At 37.7% G+C, this 23,463-nt stretch overlaps 1 protein-coding gene across 2 annotated transcripts in view; it reads right to left on the reverse strand.

The window, feature by feature from the left end:
- Positions 1-23,463, reverse strand: part of b4galnt4a (beta-1,4-N-acetyl-galactosaminyltransferase 4a) — a 131,131-nt gene that overhangs the window by 55,902 nt on the left and 51,766 nt on the right. The window contains exon 2 of one of the 2 annotated variants that reach the window (XM_088417581.1): positions 22,476-22,588. In XM_088417581.1, coding sequence (XP_088273707.1) covers positions 22,476-22,588 — 113 coding nt within the window. Of the gene's footprint in view, positions 1-8,656; positions 8,787-22,475; positions 22,589-23,463 lie in introns of those variants that run through there. The other variant, XM_088417582.1, reaches the window with a different exon arrangement.

The following is a 23,463-nucleotide window of genomic DNA, read 5'->3' on the forward strand; positions in this document are numbered from 1 at the left end:
TGAGTTATACTCACAACACCCCTCCACCATTGACACATAAAATAATAGAAATGTTTCCATCCAACTTCTCAACTGACAAGTATGCCCATATTTAATAACCCACACATAGTCTCTCTCTAATGCAGCAGAAAGTAGCACAATAAAGCCAGGAACTGCAAACAAGTGAAACATAAATATATTTTAATTTGTGCACTAGGCAGTAGAAAAATGACATTGCTTTCCAGAAGTGGGCCCAGCAGGCCATCTCTGCTGGCCTAATATAACCTGACTATAATCTCTATACTCTAATAAAAGTTATATAAACATTCTTTTCATGTCATATTATATCCATTTGGTTACGCTCCTTCCAGTGCTGCAGTTTTAGTTTAGAGTTTTAAGCCAATTAGAATTCAGCTAACTTGTGTCACCAGGCTATGTGAAATCTGCCAGTACCCTGGGGCCAGGGCATCAACAGTTGCAGGCACACACACTGACCACCATGTTGGATGTGTCATAAGGCGAAAGAAATGGCATAACGAGGGGACAAAAAAACATCATGGAAAAAAATGTAAAGCAGGGACGTCATAGAATGGGGGTCCACTGTATTTAATAGACAGCTGCAATAGCCAATCGACTCATAAGATTGCCAGCTTGAAGCCTCACGTTGAGCGTGACGTGATTAGCTCACTGTGGGGAGGCGGTGCTATAAGTATCAACCATGTTTAACATGAGAGGTCGTTAAATAAAGTTATTAAAAACATTAAAAAAAACATGTTGCTGAACCAAGCTAACCGATTTATCTGCACTGAAAATTGAAATCTACTCCCAACTATTCCATCTAGTAGTGGTTTACTGACTTAACTGTGCAAGCAACATGGGGTCACTTCCCACTGACAGTGTGAATGTAAGTGTGAATGGTTGCCTGTCTGTTTCTATGATTGACTGGCAACCACTCCAGGTTGTCTGGTCTAACTTCTGCCCAAAGTCTGGTGGAGTTTTTTGTTACTATCGTTTAACATAATGAATGACAACTTACTCTGAAATGATGACCTTGTAATCGTTTGGCTTTGTTCAAAAGTGCAATCACCCTACAAATACAAGCAGAATGTAAGTGAATTCTCATGCTTTTTTAGGCATTGTGCACTAACAATGGGCAAAACAATACAACATGCGGAAAAGAAAAATTTTGCAGAGGAAGTGCTAAAAAGACCCCAATCACCTCAGATAGCCGTTAAGATCTACCTGAGATTTTTCCATAGTACCTGGCCCAGCACTAAAAAGTACTCGGAGGTGAGATAGTAGGATCTGAACCATGAACTTGCAATCAACCGTTCTTAGTCTGCTCACTATCAATATTGCTTTGCGAGCCGCAGTACCGCCGCATGCAAATTCCAATTTTCTTTAAGCAAAGCGTCTATAATCAAAACTATCCAGTTACAACTATTCAGTTTTACAGAGAATTCCGAGCCAAGAGAAAATCAGTGCTTCTATTTTTGTTCGCTGGCTGCATTATTCATACAAGACATTACATGGCGGTCACTGAGAGAACAGCATAGTGGCTGAGTGAGGAAAAGCGGTAAATGAAAAATGGAACATAAATAAGAGAAGACTGCAGCAGTCGATAATGGGAGTGATAGAGTCTGTGCTTTCAATTCATTGTTTGGAAGATTAATGGTCATTGCCAAGACGAGGAGAAGAGTAAGAAGAATAATAGGATTTTTTTTTTCCACACTTTACAAGAGAAAAGACATTCCAAAGACAACCTAGGACCAAAAAAAAGAGCTTTGAACTTCAGCTATAACTTCAGTTTAAAAATGTTAATACAATTAAAATATAGCAACGTGTAAGCAAATCTCACATTTCAACCTTGACATTTTGGGGGATTTGGGAGGAAAAAAAATTGACACGGACCATATTGGCGTAACAGTTTCCCTTGAAGAGCTGTTATGAGAGTAACACCATATACTAACTGTTCCATCTTCTTTCCATATTTTTACATATACAGTGCCTGACAAAATGATGGAAAGGAAATCAAGAATAATGTGATGTGATTTGCTTTTGCAGGCCATAAAAAATGGAGTGGCGGGGTGGATTTGTTCCATGAGCCTTGAATTTTACATCTATGGATTAGACCATTGTGTGGACAAAATACCTAACATGGCACATTCAATTGAAATAATGTTATCATGTTGATACATGACAAACAAGCTTTGCGTTGAACATGTTAAATTACATAACGAACTGTGAGATGCTTAACAAAATTAAAATAGTTTTTGAATTTTTGTTGTCTTAATATTTATACACCTTAAAGGCAATTTGTACAAATTATTTCCTTCAGCTTTTCATTAAGATTTTATCGCGACAAGCTCTTGTGATTGGAAATCTGCTCTTTAATACAGTGGGGGTAAAACATAACAAAAATATCTTCAGGTATATAAACGCAGATTTAAGAGGAAGTAGTTTCAGTGCTTCAAGCAAAACACATTAACTTCATTAGAACACTCATTTAAAGCTCAGCTGTTAGAGCGCGGCATACAAGATAGTAATCTTTTGACGAAGTAATTAAAATTTTCAAGGGTATGTTTCAGTACAGCCTGACAAACATACTCAAAGAGAGATAGGCTGAAGCTGCCTTTAATCATAAATTAAAGAGAGCTTACAAACTGGATTAGTGGCAGAGGAGACAGTTGAAAGGGAGACAGGAGTATAACAGAAGAGTCGGGATAACAACGAGCGTGACTCAGTTTGCTGGACGAGAGAATTTGAAACAAAGTGAAATAACCAGCAGCCGCTCACCATCTGTGTGAGGCTTATGCTTTCAATCCAGGCTGATTACTTGTGATGGAGGGTGACAAGGGGCAGCAAGCAAACACAACAGCTGCCACTCATCTTGGACCTTCTTCCTTTTTTGTGTCACCTACTCATCACTCAGTCTGCAGGAAGGAAGAGGTACCTTGAGTGAAACTGGCCGTCTACTCAGGAATAATGCACATTCCTTGTAAGGGTGTACTGACCTTTCTGAAGTGATATCTCCAGTACTCCAACTAAGAACATGCTTACAAGCCACACTGATATTACACTACTTTTGTAAGAGAGGAGAAAGAGGCTACTTCAGGGTTTTTGATGCCTTAACCTTTTCAGACCATTTTCTGTCCCTTTTTGTTTGTTTGCATGCATAAGGCTTGCCAGGGTTAGGTGATTTCCTGGAAAAGAAAACCTGCGAAAAAAGGGCCAAAGGACATGTATTTTAAACAAAGTCAATATGAGGAAAAATGTCTTGGGCTACCTACACATGAAACCTATAGGAGCTTTTATGACATCACTTTCTAAATCCGTAGGCACAGCCGTGCGGCGTGGGTTATCCGCCACGGCCGAGGCAAGTACTTGCATCCCCAAATTCGTGGCGCTGGCACACACAAACAGAGGCATTCGCTTTTGGCTTCATCCAATCAATCATCAAAAGAAAAGACAATCTTGTCCGCATGGAGTGCTTTTTGTTTGTAAATCTGGCTATAGAACACATAGTTCCTGTTTGGTGCTTTCTGAACAGTGGAATTGCCTGCGGCGGACAAGATTTTTCAAGTCCTTTTTCAAGTTGTATATGTGGGATTGCTCTCATGCACAACGCAGCTGATCGTGGGATGGCTCAGTGGTAGTCTCCCAGCCGAGAGGCTCTGAGTTTGAACCCCGACGATGTCGAAGCGTCCAAGACACTGAACCCGCAGTTGCCCCTGATGCTGCGTCATCAGTAGGTAAATGACTAGTTGGTGTAAAGCACTTTGAGTACCTAAGGTAAAAAAGCTCTATATAAGTGAAAGTCCATTTACCATGGCAGTGGAGCGGAGATGCAAAGCTGCATGTGGAATCCAGGGCTAAGTCAGAAATCAATGTCTCTGTGGCCGCAAATAAGTTGCGCTTTAGATGAGAACGGTTCTCACCAGGGGATAATGAGGAAAGGCTAATTATTTTACAAGTTTCTGTGTCTGTATAAAAAATGTCATTTCTCACTTCAGTGAATTAACTGTCTTACGGTATCAGAAGACTACAGTATGTTCTATTCTGTATTATCTTAACAGTTTCCAGAGGAAGATATTTCTAGTATCAGTTTAACTATGGCCTAATATTGAGATTTATCCCCTATTGTATTACTATTCACAGTAATCGGGGGCATTATCTTCTTGTTCATTTGCATAAAACATGTTTTTTTGTGCTTGGGACTGCATGATTTGGTTGATAATTGTCATTCAAACATACACCCCATGTATGATAATGAAAAACTTCCCTGCACTGATCAAAAAAATGTGTGACAATATGCACAGTATGTCCACACGCTGATTCCTGCAGTCATTACTACGAGTGCAATAACATGATGATTACGATCAGATCAGCCACATTTTGGGCTAATTGAGCATGACAGTACAAGATTAAACAGGAAGGATTTGTAGCCTGCTAAAATTGAATGATTGACTTTATACTGTAAGTGTTTAAGTGACATGATAGTCTAACACGTATAATACAAAATATCAAATGCCTCCATCAGGCATTTGGAGCACTTGGTATGCTGCAATATGAATAATGATTGTGGTATTCTGAAAAGGCTAGTTCAGAAGAGCTTGATTTGGCTCGGAGGAAAGTGAGGTGCTCAATGATGAAAGAAAACTGCATATAGTTCTGAGATGTGTTATTATTATGTACAGTGAAAACAAAACAATACATTGGAATATACAATATGTATACAATATATACAATGTGCACAAAGTCAGTAGGTGGTAGGCTCACTCATTCAGTGAGTCGAAAGTCAGTATAGTTAGTGGTACACAGTGTCCATATAGTGTATGTGAATGTGAACCGGCATAGGTGTGTGTCATTGGGTGCAGCTTTCCTACCACACCGGCAGGTGAATGCACTTTGGTTCGTTAGGCTCTTGAGTTTAGCGCGCCATCAACAGGAACCTAGCCTGTATAAAACAGGACTTGCAATATGTAACATAATCTAATATTACATGTAAATCACTATATAAAATAGTATTTCATAATATCACTTTGACAAATCATTATCATCATGGTCATCATCATGTACATTCAAAATAAAATCATGTGGTTTTCAATAGCAGTGGTCACAAAGTTTGTCACTGCATAGGAGTACTCGCGTAACTATCCGGTTACACATTTAATACCCGCCAGGTTCACACTTCTAAAAGCAGCCATCGCATATGAATGGATAGAGAGAAACCACAGTATGTGCTCATTCCATGTTTTACGGGCCTGTTCAAATATTATACATCTCTTTTCTGTACGATCTGACGTGATGAAGCAGATCTCAGCCACATGTAACATCTTATGTTGTTAGCGGCATAACACAAACATCCTTTGTTACAACTAGATCCCTCAGGTGTTCAGCATGAGACTAGAAATTTCTGCAATGAGACCAAACCATGCAACAAAAAGTCTAACTTTAGACAGGCATTTACAATCATTTATTACAACAATTACTAGTCAAAGATTTGAGAGTTAGAGGTTACTGGGCAATGTGACGTTAAAGCCAGGATTACACTGGCCACGAGACAGAAAACGCATTGCCATTCCAGTTTAAGTGTACGTTTGACTTACTTGGAACCTTGATGTCTATCGTCCTCAGTGAGTGAATAAATGTCACGACTCATACATTTCAAGGACTTTCAATCAAAACATTTCATTTTTATTAAACCACTGTCAGAATGTATCACATTACTTCAATGGGCTCTTAATTCTAAGCAGCTACTTGTAACCACAGCTTGTCTCCATTCTTAACATGTTCAATTAAGGTCCATTTAAATTGTTCATCTGACTTAAGAATTGCATTTTGTGTTAAATATGACAGTCTATATATATATATTGGCTCAGTCAAAAAAAAAATCACCCAGTGGCTTTAAACCTTCATATTGCCCACATTGTTATGTAGCCCAAGTCAATTTTAAAAAGAATAGGTGGGTTGTAATTTCCTCCACGGGCAAGCATCCTGCCGTATTGTTGACAAGTCCTGTGACACCACTCAGAGTTCTCTTGAAGAAACCCCTACAAGCCACTGCCCACGTACATAAAACAAAGAAAGGGAAATATTATGTCATTTTACCATTACTCTGAAAAATAAATGCTTTGTTTCAGTGTTATGTAAATAATGCATGATTTGATCGACCAGATGCTTCTCATTATTTTATTGTGAAACAAATGTCACGTAATTCAACTTGTTCTTGGTTAGTAAAAACAATGAGAGCTTTGTATTTGCTCCTTTGGGTCAACTTTCAAAAAGACAACTGTCCCCTTTTTATTGTTTTCTCTGTTTCCAGTCTATTTTTGCGCTGATTTTCTCTGCTGATTATTGACTGACGAGATGACATCTAACACCAATTATGAAATATTCTGATGTGTAAAAAGGCAAAATAGTGAATTTATAAATGAGGCTTTCTGACAAAAACCCACATTAAGTAAGTAATGAAGTAAGTAATGATGAAAAACCACAAAAATACATACACACAAAGTAAACGACCATTTAGATTTGATTTAATTAAAATGAAATCAAACACCAATTATGACATATTCTAATTTGGTTTTGTTCAAAAATCATCAGTACGAACGGCAACTGTAAGGCATAAACGCATGCAGTCATTTTCTCTAAAAGGTAAAGCGCTGCTAGCTAGTGGCTAATTTATGTACAGGCTGCGCCAAATGCTCGCAACAGCATCATATAATGCTAGCATAATATTTTTTTTTCCTGCCCTGAATTCACAATTGAATGGTATTTCAGAAGAACATTTTGTTGTTTGTATCAAGTTGCCACTCGTGACTCTTCAACAGCAATAGCTTGTGCAGAATAAAGTCAGCCGTTGTCACGACTTGCATCAAAAACTTCCCAAAAAAAAAAACCCTATTCATCTCAAATACAAGCATTCCTGTCCATACATTATTCAGTATTTTGAAGTCTCACCACGTTTGGCAGCATGTTTTTCTGTCAGAGCAATAACAAACAGTGCCTTCTCCAGTGTAATACATTGCCAAAGACTGGCCAAAAGAAACAAAGATCTTGTGATGTGTAGGGACAAGAAATCTGGCGGTGATCTAATCTTGTGAGATGTGTCGCACAATATTTCGTCCCATCCATGGTGAGGTGAATTAAACTTAGGGATAGTCAAGATTATTTAGCATCAAAACAATGCGTTACCGAGCACAGCAAAGTTTTTATTTCCTACCACAAGTCTTGAACACAGCATGGATGAAGACGCTCACATTGACCGCACCATTGATTCCTTCCATTCTTCTTTCAATTAACATACAGTTGTTCCTGTCTGCTCAGCCCCAAATTTAAAAAGCCAATAAAAATTGGTTTTCTCAAGTCAGTTGCCATCTCACAAGAACCTAGAGCTGCCTCTCTGAATCCAACCATGCCTTCCCCGACATTAACTTTGACTGGTGTGTCAATACACCCCCAAACTTTTACTGGCTCAAGCGAGGAAAATCAGGGCGCCAGTTTGTTTAATGACTGAATAAATCTACTGAGACACTTATAGGAATTGATATTCTGACAAACACAACAGAGGCAACCAAAGCACTTCAGCAATTGCGGACAAGATACAATTGGTCAACATGTTTAGGTGGTTTGAACAGTGTGACGGAAAAGAATCAATTAAATCTTAGACATTACCTACAAATGTGAAGTTTGTAATAATCTCTAATTCCATATTTTCCTCATTTTTCCATTAATACAGTATGATCTATAGAATCAAACACTTTCTTAAAATATAGAAAAATCAAACCGTAAATTCGTTTTCATCTATACTAGTTACAATTTCCATTACAATTAAAATTCCATACAATTTCTCCATTAGCGCCAAAGAGGTGGACCTATTGGTTTTCACTTAAGATTGGATTTATCAATAGAATTATTAAACCTATGTGAATATAATTATTCTATTTTTTTTAATTGTGGTAGTAACAATGTTGGCCAACAATTTGTAAATAAATGCTTCTCTCCACTTTAGAAATTGGAACATTTTTTACCTACCGGTATTTCCTTTTAGATGGAAAAATATAAGTACTATTTTAAGTGGTAATTGTAAAACGTTTGGAGCAACACCTATATTTACACCAGTGTTTACAAAGTACCAACTCAAAAATGACTACAAAATATACAGAATTTCCATGAGATTAAGGAGATTCAAGTTTACAAGAATGCTTTGCTACATGTCACCTTCAATTCATGATTATCAAGGAAAAAGTAAAAAAAAAAGAGCACTGATAACACATTCAAAGCACGCAGTTGCAGGAGATGAGTGGAGAAGACACAGCGAGGGTGCACAGAGAAACAGTCAATAGATCATGAAGAGATCAATCAACAAGCACCCAGAGACCGTCTTCTGTCCAGACAGTGTGGGGACAGCAGAAATCAATGACGAGCATGAGTCACGGGCAAGCTTACCGCAGGCACTGATACATCATTGCGAGAGATGGACAGACGTGAACAAAAGATGAGGGCAACAGAGAAAAGAGGACACAAATTGTTTTGCAAAAGCAGAAATGCAGCAAAGGAAGAACATCAAGAAATCCAACTAAACAGTAAGATGAAATGGCAGTGTTGACAGTAAAAAGACACTTGAAAGCAAGTGTGTTGGGAAGAAAAAAAAACCCAATAAAAATCACAATACCTCAAGCTCCAAGCCCTTTCTTTTTGCAATCCACAGAAACCACTTCTGGTTCAGAGTCTCATTAATGTACATGTCCATAAATCCACTTCATGCATCCACAGACTAATGATGCTTTGAGGCCCTCACATCTTAGCCGTCTGGGAAAAAAACTCAGTCTGAGATTAGGTAGAAGACGCTTCACTTCTACTGTCCCAAATTTGTACATGGTCTAATCTTTCCTTGCTTCTATTGCCAACATCTTTGTGCAGAAGAACAACAATGGAAGTGTTCACTGTCTTTGTTTTCCTGTATCAAGCGGCAACAGGATCAGCATCGGCTTAATCTGGCAGTGTCGCTTTTAAATTCAGATGAGTTGCACACCACACTTCAATTTTTAAAAGTGTGGCAACAAGTGATTTTTTTCAATCAGTTAAAGGTCTGTTTATCTAGGTCAGTCAAGTCCTATTCAATGTTATATTCATAACAAAGTGTTCGTTTTAGTCAAAAGGATGAATTAAACAGTCATCTCCATTCTGAATGTCAATTGAAATATGTAGATATATACAGTAAGACAAAACTTAAAAAGTGGGGAATGACTCTATGAAAACTTGATTCCGATTGTTAACAGTAGAGTCTTTCAAAAGGCTCAATTCGTCCGTGAATATCACTGCTTACAGTCCAACTACTACCTAAGAAGGCCCTCATCTGAATTTGAGCCATAAAGGTTCAAGGGGCTCCTGGACAGATGTGGTCCTGGTATGACATGTGGCAAGAACACAAACCTAATATGTACTGTATGTCCTCCTGCATTAGGGATAGGTGATTTTCCCTAAAAAAAAATAAATCTCAGATTTTTTCACCAAAAATTCCCCCCTCTCCTAATTCTTTTTTTAAGAAAATATGTAAACATGACAGAGGAAACTAAAAACAAGTTTTACATTTATTTTAGCTAGATTTAACATTCCTAATTCCCTTAGAATAAAAAAGCAAAACTTGTGCCTTGCATGAAATATGTACAAAAATGTAGCGTAGTAGAACATTGTATGACAAAGTGCCAAATTATTTTTTTTGAATTGGTACTTAAGTGATCTAAGTGAGCTAAACTCAAAAGAGCACAACACAAGGCTGATCGATAGCAACAACATGTTAACTAGTAGGAGTTAATATGAAGGCTTTTATTGCAAAAATGGCCTATATGTTGTACTTTGTAAATCTGCGTTTGAACTAAAAAAAGAACATAGCACTTCGCATCACAGTTAAGAAAAATGCATGTCCTCAAATCTGAACGTACGGTATATACATTATTTCATTTTGCTCAGAGTGCCTTTTGCACTCAATGCAAAGTCAAAGGTCACTGTCTTTCAAGCGTATGAATGAATAATGCACATGGCATGACAAATTCATACTAGGAACTTTACCCATTGTTCACTTCTAAATGTACATACACAGTCTTAATCTTTGCCAATAAGGCACGGTTTGCAAAGCATGAAAGCATTACAGACTGGAACATTGCCTGGCATCGCGTGCAACTTGAACCTCTGGCCTTGATCAACCCACGGTAAGCCTGACAAACGCCTGAGAGGTGATTGAGTGACTGAAAGTAAAGAAATACTCAGAGGAAAACCAGAGCGAACCCTTCAACAGCCATATAAGCAAGCTGTAAACACCCCAGAGCTTGAAAAATGAGGAGGAATAACTCACTGTTTGATGGTTACACGCACGAACGGCCGGGCTTGTTGCTTAACCAAGCTCTTTGAAGTTTAATTATACATACTCAGAGAAATACATTAATTACCATGGGCATATGCCTTTCTATTAAAGTGTAAACACAAAATAAATGCTGAAAGCAAGTCTAAACATGCTGCATGTCTGAGATTAATCCATATGCTACAACTCCCTACTTATATCCTTGGTGCAAAAAATAATTTAAGGGATTAATGGCAAACAATGTGTAGAACAGATCGAAAAATAACGCGAAGCATTTAATATTTTCCAAGTTCAATGCAACTCACAGCTAGAAACACTCAGCTCATTAACCTCTGCTGAAAGGTCGATATATTCATCAATCCAACCCTGCTCATTCCAATGAATTCTTCGAAGAATAGTGCCATGATCAATTTTTCTGTCTGGAGATGAATGAGGACGCTCTACTTTTAACATGTGAAAATTGCATCTGCACTAGAGGAGTGGCAGAAAAAAATGAAAATTGATTTCAATAAAAATCTAAATGATCATTTAGTACTATTCACAATCAATATAGAATGTCTCAAAATCCGGGACGGAAGAGGTAAATATTGTCACATTACATGCAAAAGATGTTTTACAAAGGTAAACTTCAAAATTAACACACCAAATAGAACATGGATAGCCAATTCAGTTGCAGTAGTATTCGTTGACTTTGAAATAAGCCTTTGAAGCAGGGGTTGAGACTAGCTAAATTTACTCTTTGTGACTTTGTTTTTATTTACGTCATATCATGACTCGACAAAAAACAACTAATAGCTATTAAAAACTCATATTCAATCCGCTTATGGATTGTAAGGATGATTAGAACCCGGTGTCAAAAACGCGGTCATTGTACAGCACTCGTCCCCAGCATTAGCGCTAACTGCTAATTATGTGATACATTCAAGACAGAAAAAAAGTTCCATTTTTGCATTAAACATTCTTAACTGCAAATATCTAAACAATGTGGACTTTCTCAGTCTAGAAAGGATGAAATATTTTTAAAAGAATTATAGAATTATTTTAATATTTAACTGAAGCCAAATAAAAGGTCCATCTAGTCACTTATGTTAACAATAACAAATTAAATTCCCTCTTCCATTCTGGCGGTTGACTTGTTATTGAATCAAAATAAAGTATAGAGGAGCAGTTGTGGACCACACATGCTGTTATTTTGTGGGAAGTGGCAGTTTACTTACAATTCAAAACGTTTTACAGTACATGTAGAAACAATATATTTTTGTCTTTTTTTCGCACAAAGCACAGTAGAGTAAATCATGACAATTCTTTGGCACATCTATGGATTAAAGAAGAAATCCTTATCAACCAAATCAGCAATATTTTGAATTTTTTAATTGTGGACCCAGAAGTATGAAAAGAATCAAAACGACGGCCAGTAAACAATTCCATCATGCTCACAAGCTGTTTTGTCACTGATTTATAGAATAGAATAGCACCTTTATTGTCAGTGTACGGTATAGCAGGTATACAAAACATTGGTAGCAATGCTCTGATTGGGGCATATTAAATAAATATGAATGAATACATATTATGTGGAGAAATGTTTGAAATATTTACACTGAAGTGATATTTTTCTCAAAGTTGTCATATTGCCTTATTGTCCAAACTATGAATTGAAAGCAGTGTATCTTTGTGGCTGCTTTTCCTGTGAGCTCGCCAAGGCCTTCTTTTAAACTCTCGGTTAATGTGTCTCTATGAATTAGCCGATAGCTTTGACAGACCTCCGAGGAAAGAAAATAATTGTGAGATAAAATGAGACAACTGTTATTCGTTGGCCGGCTACTGAGCAAAATGGAACTGGAGCTAAGTTCCTTTTGTAAAAGAGGAGCGATACGGATAACGAGAACAAATTGGCAGGCAAACCATGTGCAAGATGCAGACATTCACAGGAGGGCGAGCTGGGCTGACCGACCGAGCGCCTCATGGGACATCCATTTCCACTTGGCTGGCTGCAGATCCAATCATCAACCAACCAGCAGGGAGAGCACTGCCACTGAACAGATTTTTCAGAGCATGACAATATTTAAAATGCAAAATGTATGTGGTACCTGCAGAAATGCGTCCTGTTGCTCATCCCTTAGGTCATTTGGAAGCCAAGCAATTACATTATCATGCCAATTCCGTAACCTAGAAGTGTCTCATGGGTGCATTGTATATTTATTTATTAAGCAGTTCAAGCTCCCTACCTCTCGTCAGCTTAGGCTCTGTCACAGGCCACCACAATCTCCCATTTCCCATAAACTATCAACAAGGCCAGGGAGTTATGTTGTGGTCAAATTTATAGCCCTGAAAGCAAATGGAGGTTAACAAATTGCCATGGCTTCTGCAGTTTATACGCCGCTGTAAAATTGCCACAATGATTAAAATATCGGCCTGTTTAGCGACAATAGTGAAGACGTTTAGAAAATCCTGCTGTTGTTTTCCCCACTCTAGACTGCTATCTCCACATGACCTTGGTTGAAGACCTCGACGTTATGAGGCATTAACATAGAAGTAGGACAGCTGGCCTTCACTTCGTATGTAACGCGGGGTACTTTACATAAAGTGTGGCACATGATTCATCAACATAAAAAATAGGGGCATTTTTCTATCATGATCCGATCGCTGCAAGAAAGAATTTGATGTTGATATTTACAATTATTTTAAATAAGTGAATCTTCAACAGTACATAAGAATTTATTTGGCTAGCAGATGCTTTTGTAACCACATACACATACAGAGTTGGGGCACATACATGTATATTGCCCTGAAAAAGAGTAAAGAAACAGATTCCAATAATGATTTATTTTCTCTAATCCGGCACAGATTGCACCCAGTTGAACATGATTGAACTCCCACTATTAACAAAAAAAAACAAAAAAAAACAAAACAATGTGCATTACTAATAGACAGTAGCACATGGGTGGGAGCCTCAGGCTGAGGACCCAAACGTTCTATTTCCGACATTAACACCTGGCTCCCTCTCTGGCTTTACTTGTTTCAGCGTGGAGGTGTGATCCGATGTGCGCACTGGCAAGAGAATGTATATCTCCTGTTCATTTCGTGGATGAAAATAAACAGTGAGATTTTACAACATTGTGATATTTACATTTAATTTATGCTTTAGGAGACTAATTAGCCATCTATATTAAACATAATGGTTTCAGCTGACGAGTGACAATTAGTATGAGAAATTCCTTTAACCGGACTAATTGATGGATACCAGTCAAAATGAAGTGGACATTAAACTGTAAATCATGCTCAGTTCAAGATTGTAACTATAAAAATATGTCTTTGTACTTTTAGTCATAGGAGGTCGTTTTTTCATGATTTGATTCAAACCCTGGTCACATTTGTAGTTGAAAGGAATTCTAAAATCTTTCTCATGGACAGTATCTTTTGGTTGGGAAATGGTTGAAAGTGGAAAAAAAACGTAAGCTGTATTAATTAATAATATTTGCAATTTAAAAAAATGTTTTGACTTTAGGGAGGATTATTCTTATCACTGCCTTTTTGAGGAAATAATATTTCACAGCTTATAGTAAAGATTCTGGAAACTCCTAGCAAAACCTGGCAGAGGTCAACTTTTTTTTTTTTAAACTGAAAGCCACTTCTTTTTAATACAAAGGGCTACTGGAGTGATACACATCACATTATAGATTTTCTCAGATCACTTGTTTTTGTTCATTATTAATGATATTCACCAAGTAACGACACAGATCATATTAATTTTCTCACATTTTTCACAATAACTATAAACAATCATTATAAAAAAACAGGAAATGGATAAATATTTGAGTGTGCCAAAAATTGATTCACTAAAGGATCGGGATTCTCACTTATTACAATTTGAATTCATTTAATACGTCCCTAGGAATCGATCTGCTTCCTGTTGGCTGATGTACTCTGCCAGAGGCGAGCTGTGTCATGATGTCACCTTGCAGTCAATTCTGGAAAGTCCGAGCACAAAAATAATGGGGGAAATTCAACAGCGCCGTCCTCATTAAAAGAAACTTTGTCACATTTTTCAAACTCGTGTGACGCACGAAAGCAACACGGCCGTAAATGTAAACATTTCACTCCGCTGCTAACAAATGGTGTTTGACCATCACAGATCTGGTGATTGTGTGGTGATTGCATTAAAAGTGGTGTTTCCCTATCACGGGTCACAATCACGTTGAAGCCATGATAAATATTTCTGCCACCTTCCTAATAAATAAATCAACAACATCATTCAGCCATATCTTTATTCTCCCTCTTTCCATCCTCAGAAGTGACTCCTCGCTTTTCTCTGTCGCACACGTATGTGCTTTAAATGCACTAACCAAGAACACATATTCATACAGAACAGAAAGCAAATGGTCCATCATCAACACTAACACAAATCTTCAGCATGTCCACAAAACAAAATGAAATCACACAAAACAAGATAAAATCAAAAACAATGAATGGAAACTCATACGTATTACTCACACACATGTAAATTAATGAAAATATGGTCTATAAAGTAGTAAACAATGTTACAATTGTGACTGATAATGCTGCTTATATGCTCAGAGATGGACAACCTGGCACGCGTTTCATGCTTTGCCCATGCTCTCAATTTAGCTGCTCACTCGAAAAAGTTTAACTTCAGGTCCTAATAAAAATAGAATGAATTTTTAATTGAATCCAATCAAATGTTTTGTATCAAAAATCAATTCAGAATCAAATGGTTTGAATCAAAAATCGATTCTGAATACAAGGCCCCAAAATCAGAATTGATTACTGACACACCCTTAGAGTCCCACCCCTAACACAAATCCATATGCAAAAATAATTCTATAAATCTCTGTAGGTGTACTTCAACAGGAAATTACAATACACTGGGTAAGCTATTATAAGAAACGCTCATATATTGGCTCATGCAATCCTATTCGATTCGTAAGAGCGCCATGTAAGTGCCCCCTTAAAAAATAATAATACTAAAAATAGCCGAGAGTGACAATAACATCAATAACATCACACCTAGAAAAGATGGAATGTTTATAGAGTGTCAAAGTGAGCATAATTAAAATATTTCAAATACAGTATGTTTGGATGCTTTCATGTGCAATTTCCATCTGAAAGACCATCTATCCAGTTTTGCTACAGCTTATCATTCAGATAGAAATTCAGTTCATACAAAAAACGTGGCAAGGTCATGTTTGTATTTGGCTGCGCTGTAAAAAAAAAAAAAAAAAGATAGTAATGATGACAATTTTGATAATAAATCAATATCCCTCATTTGTGGTGAGTTATGACATGTTTGAGTCTGTAATGGTTTTGTCTTGCTTCTGAAAAAATGAGGCACAGTGTACGAGTGTCCTTGGAACTTATTCTTTCGAAGCACAAAAGCTCAGTCAAGAATCCAAATCCTTACAGTGCTATTGAAGTTCTTAAGTTATGTGAAGGGGAAAACGAAGTTTAAATAGCACTTTCACTTCCAACACTTTAAAAATCACAACATTGCCAAATAATTTCAAAAGAGTCCCATCAACACAAATGCGGTCTATTTTTGCAGTAACTGACAGAACTCTAGCTTAAAAAAAAAAAAAAAAAAGTTGACTAAAGCTAACACTGAGCTTGTTAAGGTTAAAATTAGGATGTTCTTGGTGTCACTAAAATTAGCCGTATCATCAGGCTGTGTTGCTGCAGAGTTGCTGCAGAAAATATTCACACTTGCTGAATGTGATAAATCAAATGTGATGTTCCCTAACCTTTTTTTTTTCAGCTTTGACAAATAGTCTCTAAAGAACTTGATATGTGCATTACCACAATTTTACACTGTATAACAACTGCCTTATAAATGTTGAAAACTAGAAAATATCCTACAGTTCTAAGTCACAATATTTATCTCCTTGTCCCTGACGAAGACTTTAAATATTTATTTCACAAATGTGCACACACACACACACACACACACACACACACACACACACACACAAACAAAGGAAAAAATTCTGCATTTTGTTCTGTGACATGAAACTTAACTGTCTTGTCAAGGACTTAAAACAGCGTCCAAATTTAAATCAATTTAAAAATAAAAACAATACTTTAGTGGCATGAATACTTTAGAGGCATGAAACAAGGGGTGTTTTATGCAGTCAGGTTAGACAGGGTGTTGGTAAGTTCACAAACACACGCAAGTGTGCGGATTTTGACTGGTGAAGTTGTGCGTGTGAACATAGCTGATTTCAATTGCACACAGCGGAGAGTCAAATTTCTTAAATTGACAACGAAACTTGTGTCTTGAGAAAAATAAGGGTAAGGCCATATTTCTGCATGCACTGTAGGGCTATGCAGAGAGATCCAAGTATTGATAAAATTAAAAGTTAAGTTGACATTGGTCTCAAGCCTTTACATTTATTTATTTATTTATTTATTTATTTATTTAGGTTTCTCAAGGATCCCTCACACAAATCTTTGTTAGCGAACGTGTATGGGAATCATTTGCTATCCCTCCATGTTATAGCTTTGATCATTTGTATTTTCACTATTGTATACCACAATTTTGGACAGTAGTACTCTAAGGCAAACCTGAAACTGGAATCATAAATATGTAAACATCAATAAACGATTGATGTTTACATATTTATGATTCCAGTTTCAGGTTTGCCTTAGAGTACTACCGTTTTGATTCCAATTGCCCGGTCTTCCTCTCCATACTCTTTTTTTTTTTTTTATCTCATTTGTTTGTTTGTTTTTTTCTCGTTTGTGTTTTTCCTTTACAAATATGTACTAATAATATGCTTGGGAACTAGAAAATGTATCCATCCATCCATTTTCAATAGACACTAGGACTAGGGTCACTGGCCAAAAAAGTTTAATACAGTAAAACTCCTCTATAATAAAACCTGTGCGAAAATACCCTTCAGTGTGAAAATATCTCCATGCATCGAACTTTCCTTCTTTCTTGCTTCCCTCGACAATGAAAAATCTCCTTTTGCAGAATACGAAATGTTTTTCTCTGCATTTGCATTGAAATTCACTGCAGCAAAAAGAATCCTGCAGCAAAAGTCTAGCGTTTTGCAGCACTTTTTACTCGATGCAGCTTTCCCCCGCAGCCAGCCGATATTCTCCCATACTATAGGTGGAAGTAAATGGAGTCTACTGTCATGCTCTGTTGTGGGTTGATGTTGGGTTTTCTGTTTTTATTCTTTTTGTACTTTTCAAGTTGTGGGTTTGTTCGTTCAAGTTTTGTTCCTATTTGGTTTCCCTCGCGTGAGTTGTTTCCACCTGACTGTGTACCTGCCCGCCTTGTGTCATCCAATCAGCTTCCTCTGCCTTTTGTTCCTGTCTAGCTGTTTTGTGTTTCCTCGTTAACCGTAAAGTATATTTAAAGGGACAGTGTGTAATGACTTTCATTAAAAAGGAATACATTAAATGATTGTAAATTTAAAACACTTGTAAATGAATGTGTTCTTAAGGACCAACAGTATGTTTTAAAAAAATACTCATAGGTGTAGTAGAAATTATATTACATGGGGGGTGGCACTTCTCCTGTTATAGCTATGGACAATGGTAAATGCAACACCAGCAGCACCTCCTGCTGTCCATAACGAAAAACGGCCTAAATCTTACACACTATCCCTTTGCGTTGTTAGTTATCAGGTCATTGTCTCTGTCTACATTGTTGCATTTTCCTGTCCCATGAGTTCCATTGCCTCCCTGTTGCTGTTTTCCCGTGAGTTTGGTTTCTGTTTCAAGTTTTGTTTGTGACTCTGAATCCTGATTTGTTCATGTTTTGCCTAGCCGAAGTGTGTAAATAAATCCTTCTTTTTGACCATATCTCTTCCCGGCTTCCCTGCATTTTTGGGTCAACTTCTCACACCTCCGATCTATTACAACTCTATATTAGAAGTAGAGAATCCGACCATAGTAGAGTCAAATGATCTAAGTTCTTCCAAGCTTTTTTTTTTTAACAGACTCCTCATCTCTCTCCAGCATGAATGCTCGCCAGGAGTTGTTTATGGTATTAAGGTCACGTCATCCTTTTCAGGCGAATGATAAAGATGTTTGTACCGGCGAACTTCCATAGGCAATATCCATTTTTTCCGCGCAGTGAAGAAACACCAGAAGGTACGTGTTGCGGATAATCTGGCCCATGCAGTCTCCGCATGGAGTGGCGTAATTTTGCGTCATTTTGCTGTGTGAAGCCACGCGGAGCTTGTGGACGCATCAATCATAAACCAAGCTTAACACTTGAAGACAGGATAAAAGTAATAAAGATGAAAGCTGTAAAAGCAAAGTGAAAGACATTTTTCAAGAAATATATGTGAGTATGAAAATGAATGCTGTTTGTAGAATTGGCTATTTCTTTTTTTTCAAGTTTCTAGTCAAGGCTTCAAAATAAACAGTATCGTTGTAAAAGCCAAACAATGTTGAGGAAGCCAGTTAAGGCTTCAAAATAAACTGTACTTTTGATACAAGTAACGTTTGACACTAACAGCCTTGGTGCGATCTCATTTTGAAGTTCCTCTCGGAAGGAAAGTCACGACAGCACTCTGCTAACTTGATCCCCTTTGGCTCCCTGCAGGCTACAATGTGAACTACACAGTGTTGTTCAAATCAACTTCAAACCGTCAATTCAGGCCACTAAAAATATCAACAAAACCAAACGATGAATGATGTTCAACCAAATAGGGAACTAGGCGGTCAACTGGTCCACCTCAGGCAATGCATTGATCTCCCCTAGAAAGATAGAGCCTGAGGTCTTACGCGGCTTAGTTTTTTTTTTAATTTTTGACAATGATCTTTTGCCAAATAGATATAAAGGTGAACGTTTGCACGTCTGTGTGAACCTCACAGCAAAGTGAAGAAGAATGTAATTGAGCTCTTGCTCCTCAACTTTTCACCCCAATTTTCCCTTCAATTACCTGTTCCCCTTTCAATGTTTAACATGTGTGTACTGTACGTGTTATATATCGCCATCCACGCTAACGGGACTCCGTTTTGTGAAATGCTGAACATGAACTATTAGTGTAGTGCACACACTAGAGAAATTGACCAGAGTAGGCAAATAAGGAACAGGGGGTTCTGTCCCCTTGACCCATATAACAGTACATTAAACACACTGAATAATTCCTCGCCTTGTGTCCCTCACCACCTTAGAGACAAGCACATGCACACAGACACACACACAACTGGTGTCTGACATTCAGACCCAGAATGTGAACAGCTTTGACCTTTGGCAGTGGCATTTTGAAAAAAATGAACCGCTCTCACAGGAATACTCTAATAGTTAATTTCATCTGCTGGACGAAGTTGCTGTGTGAGCTGCCAATGAGAGAGAACTGTAAAGTATGCCATCATAGGTCATGTGCAGATGCACAACCAAGCACACACAAATTCAGTCAGAACGGTTGTGGTGACAGGGTATCAAGAGGATTGTACAGTAGTTGTTGGAATGAATAGATGCGTTTAAATCCAACAAACAGATATGCAGGCACATTAGGGAAGGTAAATATAGTTGCGGATATTGTAGAAAAATGAAATGCACTGAATAAGATGTGCATAGCCTGGAAAGTCGATCACTTCTACGATCGAACTTGCCATCAAAAAGGAGATTTGTCCTAAATTAACCTGTGTGCAAAAAAATGTTGGAAAAATATAGCACGTCAAATCTACAAAAGTCACCAGTGATCTAATCAGTTGTTTTATTCATTTCAAATGATATATCATGGAGATTTAATAATTTAAAACAATTTTCACGAGTTTTAATAACTCATCTATGACACTGGTCAAAATAACTTAGGACTGAGAACTTATAGCACTGTACAATATACATACCCTATTTTAATCTAGAATGTCTGAAGCAAGTGAGCCAGACCGCCTCCCGCCTTATGAAGTGCTTCGTCAATAGCAAGTGCCGATGCCAGTGACAGCATGGGTTAACTGCCATTGTATTTGACCTTGTGCAGCAGCAGTTCATCTTGACAATTAGTTTGTGAATACTCGTATCATAAATGCAGTCCACTATCATTGCTTCAACAACTTACCAAACAATCAGGGAATGGGTTGCTTATCAGAAACTAACACTCTAAGCTAAAGCTAAAAAGTACACATAAATAGAACCCAATACTGCTCTCTTACCTTTTGATTTTGATATAAAACAGTGGTAGGAAGTGGCGGATCTTTGCCCAGCTGAGCTGCCAACTCATTATTGTAACACTTGAGCAGAAACTGCTTGCAGACAAATTTTCAGATATATAAGGTAGGTAAGAAAATATTGACATAGTTGCTGCAGGCGCATCAGAGAGCAAACAGTATTTGTATGCTAGCAATTAAAGTTCACTTTTAATATATCTTCTTGAATGAAAATGACTATTCTTTCAATCAGTTATGCTTGCCTTTCCTTACTTATAAAAAGCACTCGCAGTTGATTAATTTGTGTGTGTGTGTGTGTGTGTGTGTGTTGAAATTCAACTTTCCAGCATGCTAACTGTAGCCATTTTATTGTAGCTTTCCATTGTTGTAGTTTATTTGAACAATAATGAGAATATTGCTTACAACTACGAAACATGGTGTCACCAAATTTGAATGAGGCACTTCATTTTATGTTGATATTTTGAAATCCTTAAATGACATACAAGTGAATTATGAAAAATAGAGGTTAGGAGACTTAAGGTGTGTGATTCACACACGCGTTAGCTCTCAGGAAATTGATAAAACAGTACGTTGCGAATGCCGTGACAGTTTACTTCAGTGATATGTGGCAAAAGTGAGAAACGTGATTCTCTTCATATTCAATAAACAGAATTGTTGTGCCTTAATTAAAAAAAAAAAAAGAAACTTCCTGGAGCTGGCTGATTCTAAGAAACAGTATGTAGTCGGTGCGTATGTAGTTGAGCATTACATAAAACCTAAGTAGGAGGCCTCCAATAATCGTTATCTGGCGCAGCCGATCACAATATAAATGACAAAGTGGCACATTTCAACTGATCAAATAGCAGTGCACATTAACTTTAGGACACATTTTAGTGACTTCAGCAAAATGCTTAACAGCGTAGAGATGATTTTCCCAGCGTGGTTGCACAAGACCTACACTTCTCGAATGCCGCTATCCTTTTAGCTTTCACTGAGAGCTAAAAGCTTACAACCGAAGAGCTATCAAGCGGATTTAAAGCTCTGCTCAAGGATACCTTATTCCCTTCATGACGCCTATCTCTTCAACACATTTCCTCACGTGTTCTTTCAAATTGATTTTGAAGACTGATACATTCCACAAAAGCCAATACAGTATATGGCACCCTCATCATTTGGCATTCAGTTTAAACTGTGTCATTCTACCATTTATTTGTTTGTGGCGAAGAGCATATTATTAAATATGCTTTTGCATTTTGTTCATTGGAAGGACAATGAATCAGACTACATACATCATTGCAAGGCATACAGTACATCAGCTGCGAAATCAGACCGCTTTGGACTCATTAGCACCAGTTTGGTCGACAAAAGTAAAGACTTCTTATAGATTACCTCCAACACGCCCTAGGAATTTGGCCTAGAGTGTGCACCACTTTATGAATGCAGTCAGTTTGCAACTTTAAAGGCCAAGAACAGAGGTAAGATAAACCGTTTTCAAACCAAAAGCCAATACTTCAAGAAATAGCAAGACACTTTGAATCAAGGAATATACTTAGTTGATTATCCATCTTTTGACACTGAATTACATTTCAAAATACTGTATGACACTTGAGTGTGTGAATATGACATGGCTTGATGAAAAACGGTTAACAAAACAAACAATTTTGAGCTCTCACCATCGGTCAATATAATTCAAATTCCTTTTTTTAACGTGAGCAGCACATAAAATTATTAGCACATCTACTTCAGCTTTTTGGTTTGTGGTTTGAATCTACGTTTCAGGCTTACTGTCTGTAATTTGCATGTTACCCTTGTGCTCGTGTGGATTTTCTAAAAGTATTACTCTGAACAGGAGAAGCAATGAAGCACACCCACATTTAAAAACACTTCTTTCATTCATCAGAGGTTTTTTCTATGTCGTTTGTTCTCATCAGATCACAGGTAATCTGGGACCTATCCCCTATGACAGTCAGAAGAAAAGACAGCAAGCAAATACACATAGGAGACTCACCGCTGCTTCATCCTCCCTACTGTCACTGGTGTCCTCACTCTTGTGGTGGCTCGTCGAGGAGCGAGTGTCCCTCTTGCGGCTGGTGTCTGAGCCGTCTGTCTGTCTGTCTCCATCTGGAGAGAAGCATGGCTGCTGTCATTATCAGCTCCTTTATAATCATCTTAGTGTAATGATAGTAATGAAAGTTCAATCCTGATTATGGTATGTTCATTATCATCATTTATGGACAATCATAGTTTTTGGCTATAACGTTTTCCTAAAAGCGGAGCCTTTGCCTTATAATCAAAGCCATGTAAATTCATTGATTATAGTGTGAAAAAAAGCCAAAGCAGGGAAAAGCAGTAAACATGACCATTGGCCCATTAAGTGGAGTACATTTCTCTCATATGAAAAATGTAAACGCCATGTTTAGCATGCTGGTGTGTGACTATCATCTATCGATCTATACTTTCAGAAAAATATCTACTGTATTTGTATTACTGTGTATGGTTGAATCAAAGCAAAACAATTAAAAATTAGAGCGGAACAGTGACACAATGTTCAATACTTTGTGCGTGTGTGTATATAGAACAACAACAAAAAAAAGCGCGGGGGGTGCACAGAAGGGTTCATGTAAGTTCATTTCACAGAGAAATCCATGAACTATTCACTTTCATCCTTTGTATCTGGATTGTACTCGATTTGATCCCATTTTGTCCACAGTCCCGTCGCTGTTCAGTTGGGATGCAATAAAATGCGGCGGCTTCATAGCAAGCATGGGTTGAGGTGTGAACGACTCTTTTTGGTATTGGGCATTCATTACACAGAGAGAGGTTCATTGCCTGCTGAGCAGGGGAGGCTCCAAATAGCTAGACACAATTGAATGCACACATACATGCTTGCATGCACACGCACAGTCACCAGGGGACAGATTGTGATTAAAAGACAAGGTGGGGAGAGCGGGTAGCTATAAAGCATAATGAGAACTAAAGGTTTTCCAATATGTTCC

This window comes from Hippichthys cyanospilos, chromosome 6 (assembly GCF_059441005.1).
Source record: "Hippichthys cyanospilos isolate Australia breed blue-spotted pipefish chromosome 6, RoL_Hcya_1.0, whole genome shotgun sequence".
NCBI lineage: Eukaryota > Metazoa > Chordata > Actinopteri > Syngnathiformes > Syngnathidae > Hippichthys > Hippichthys cyanospilos.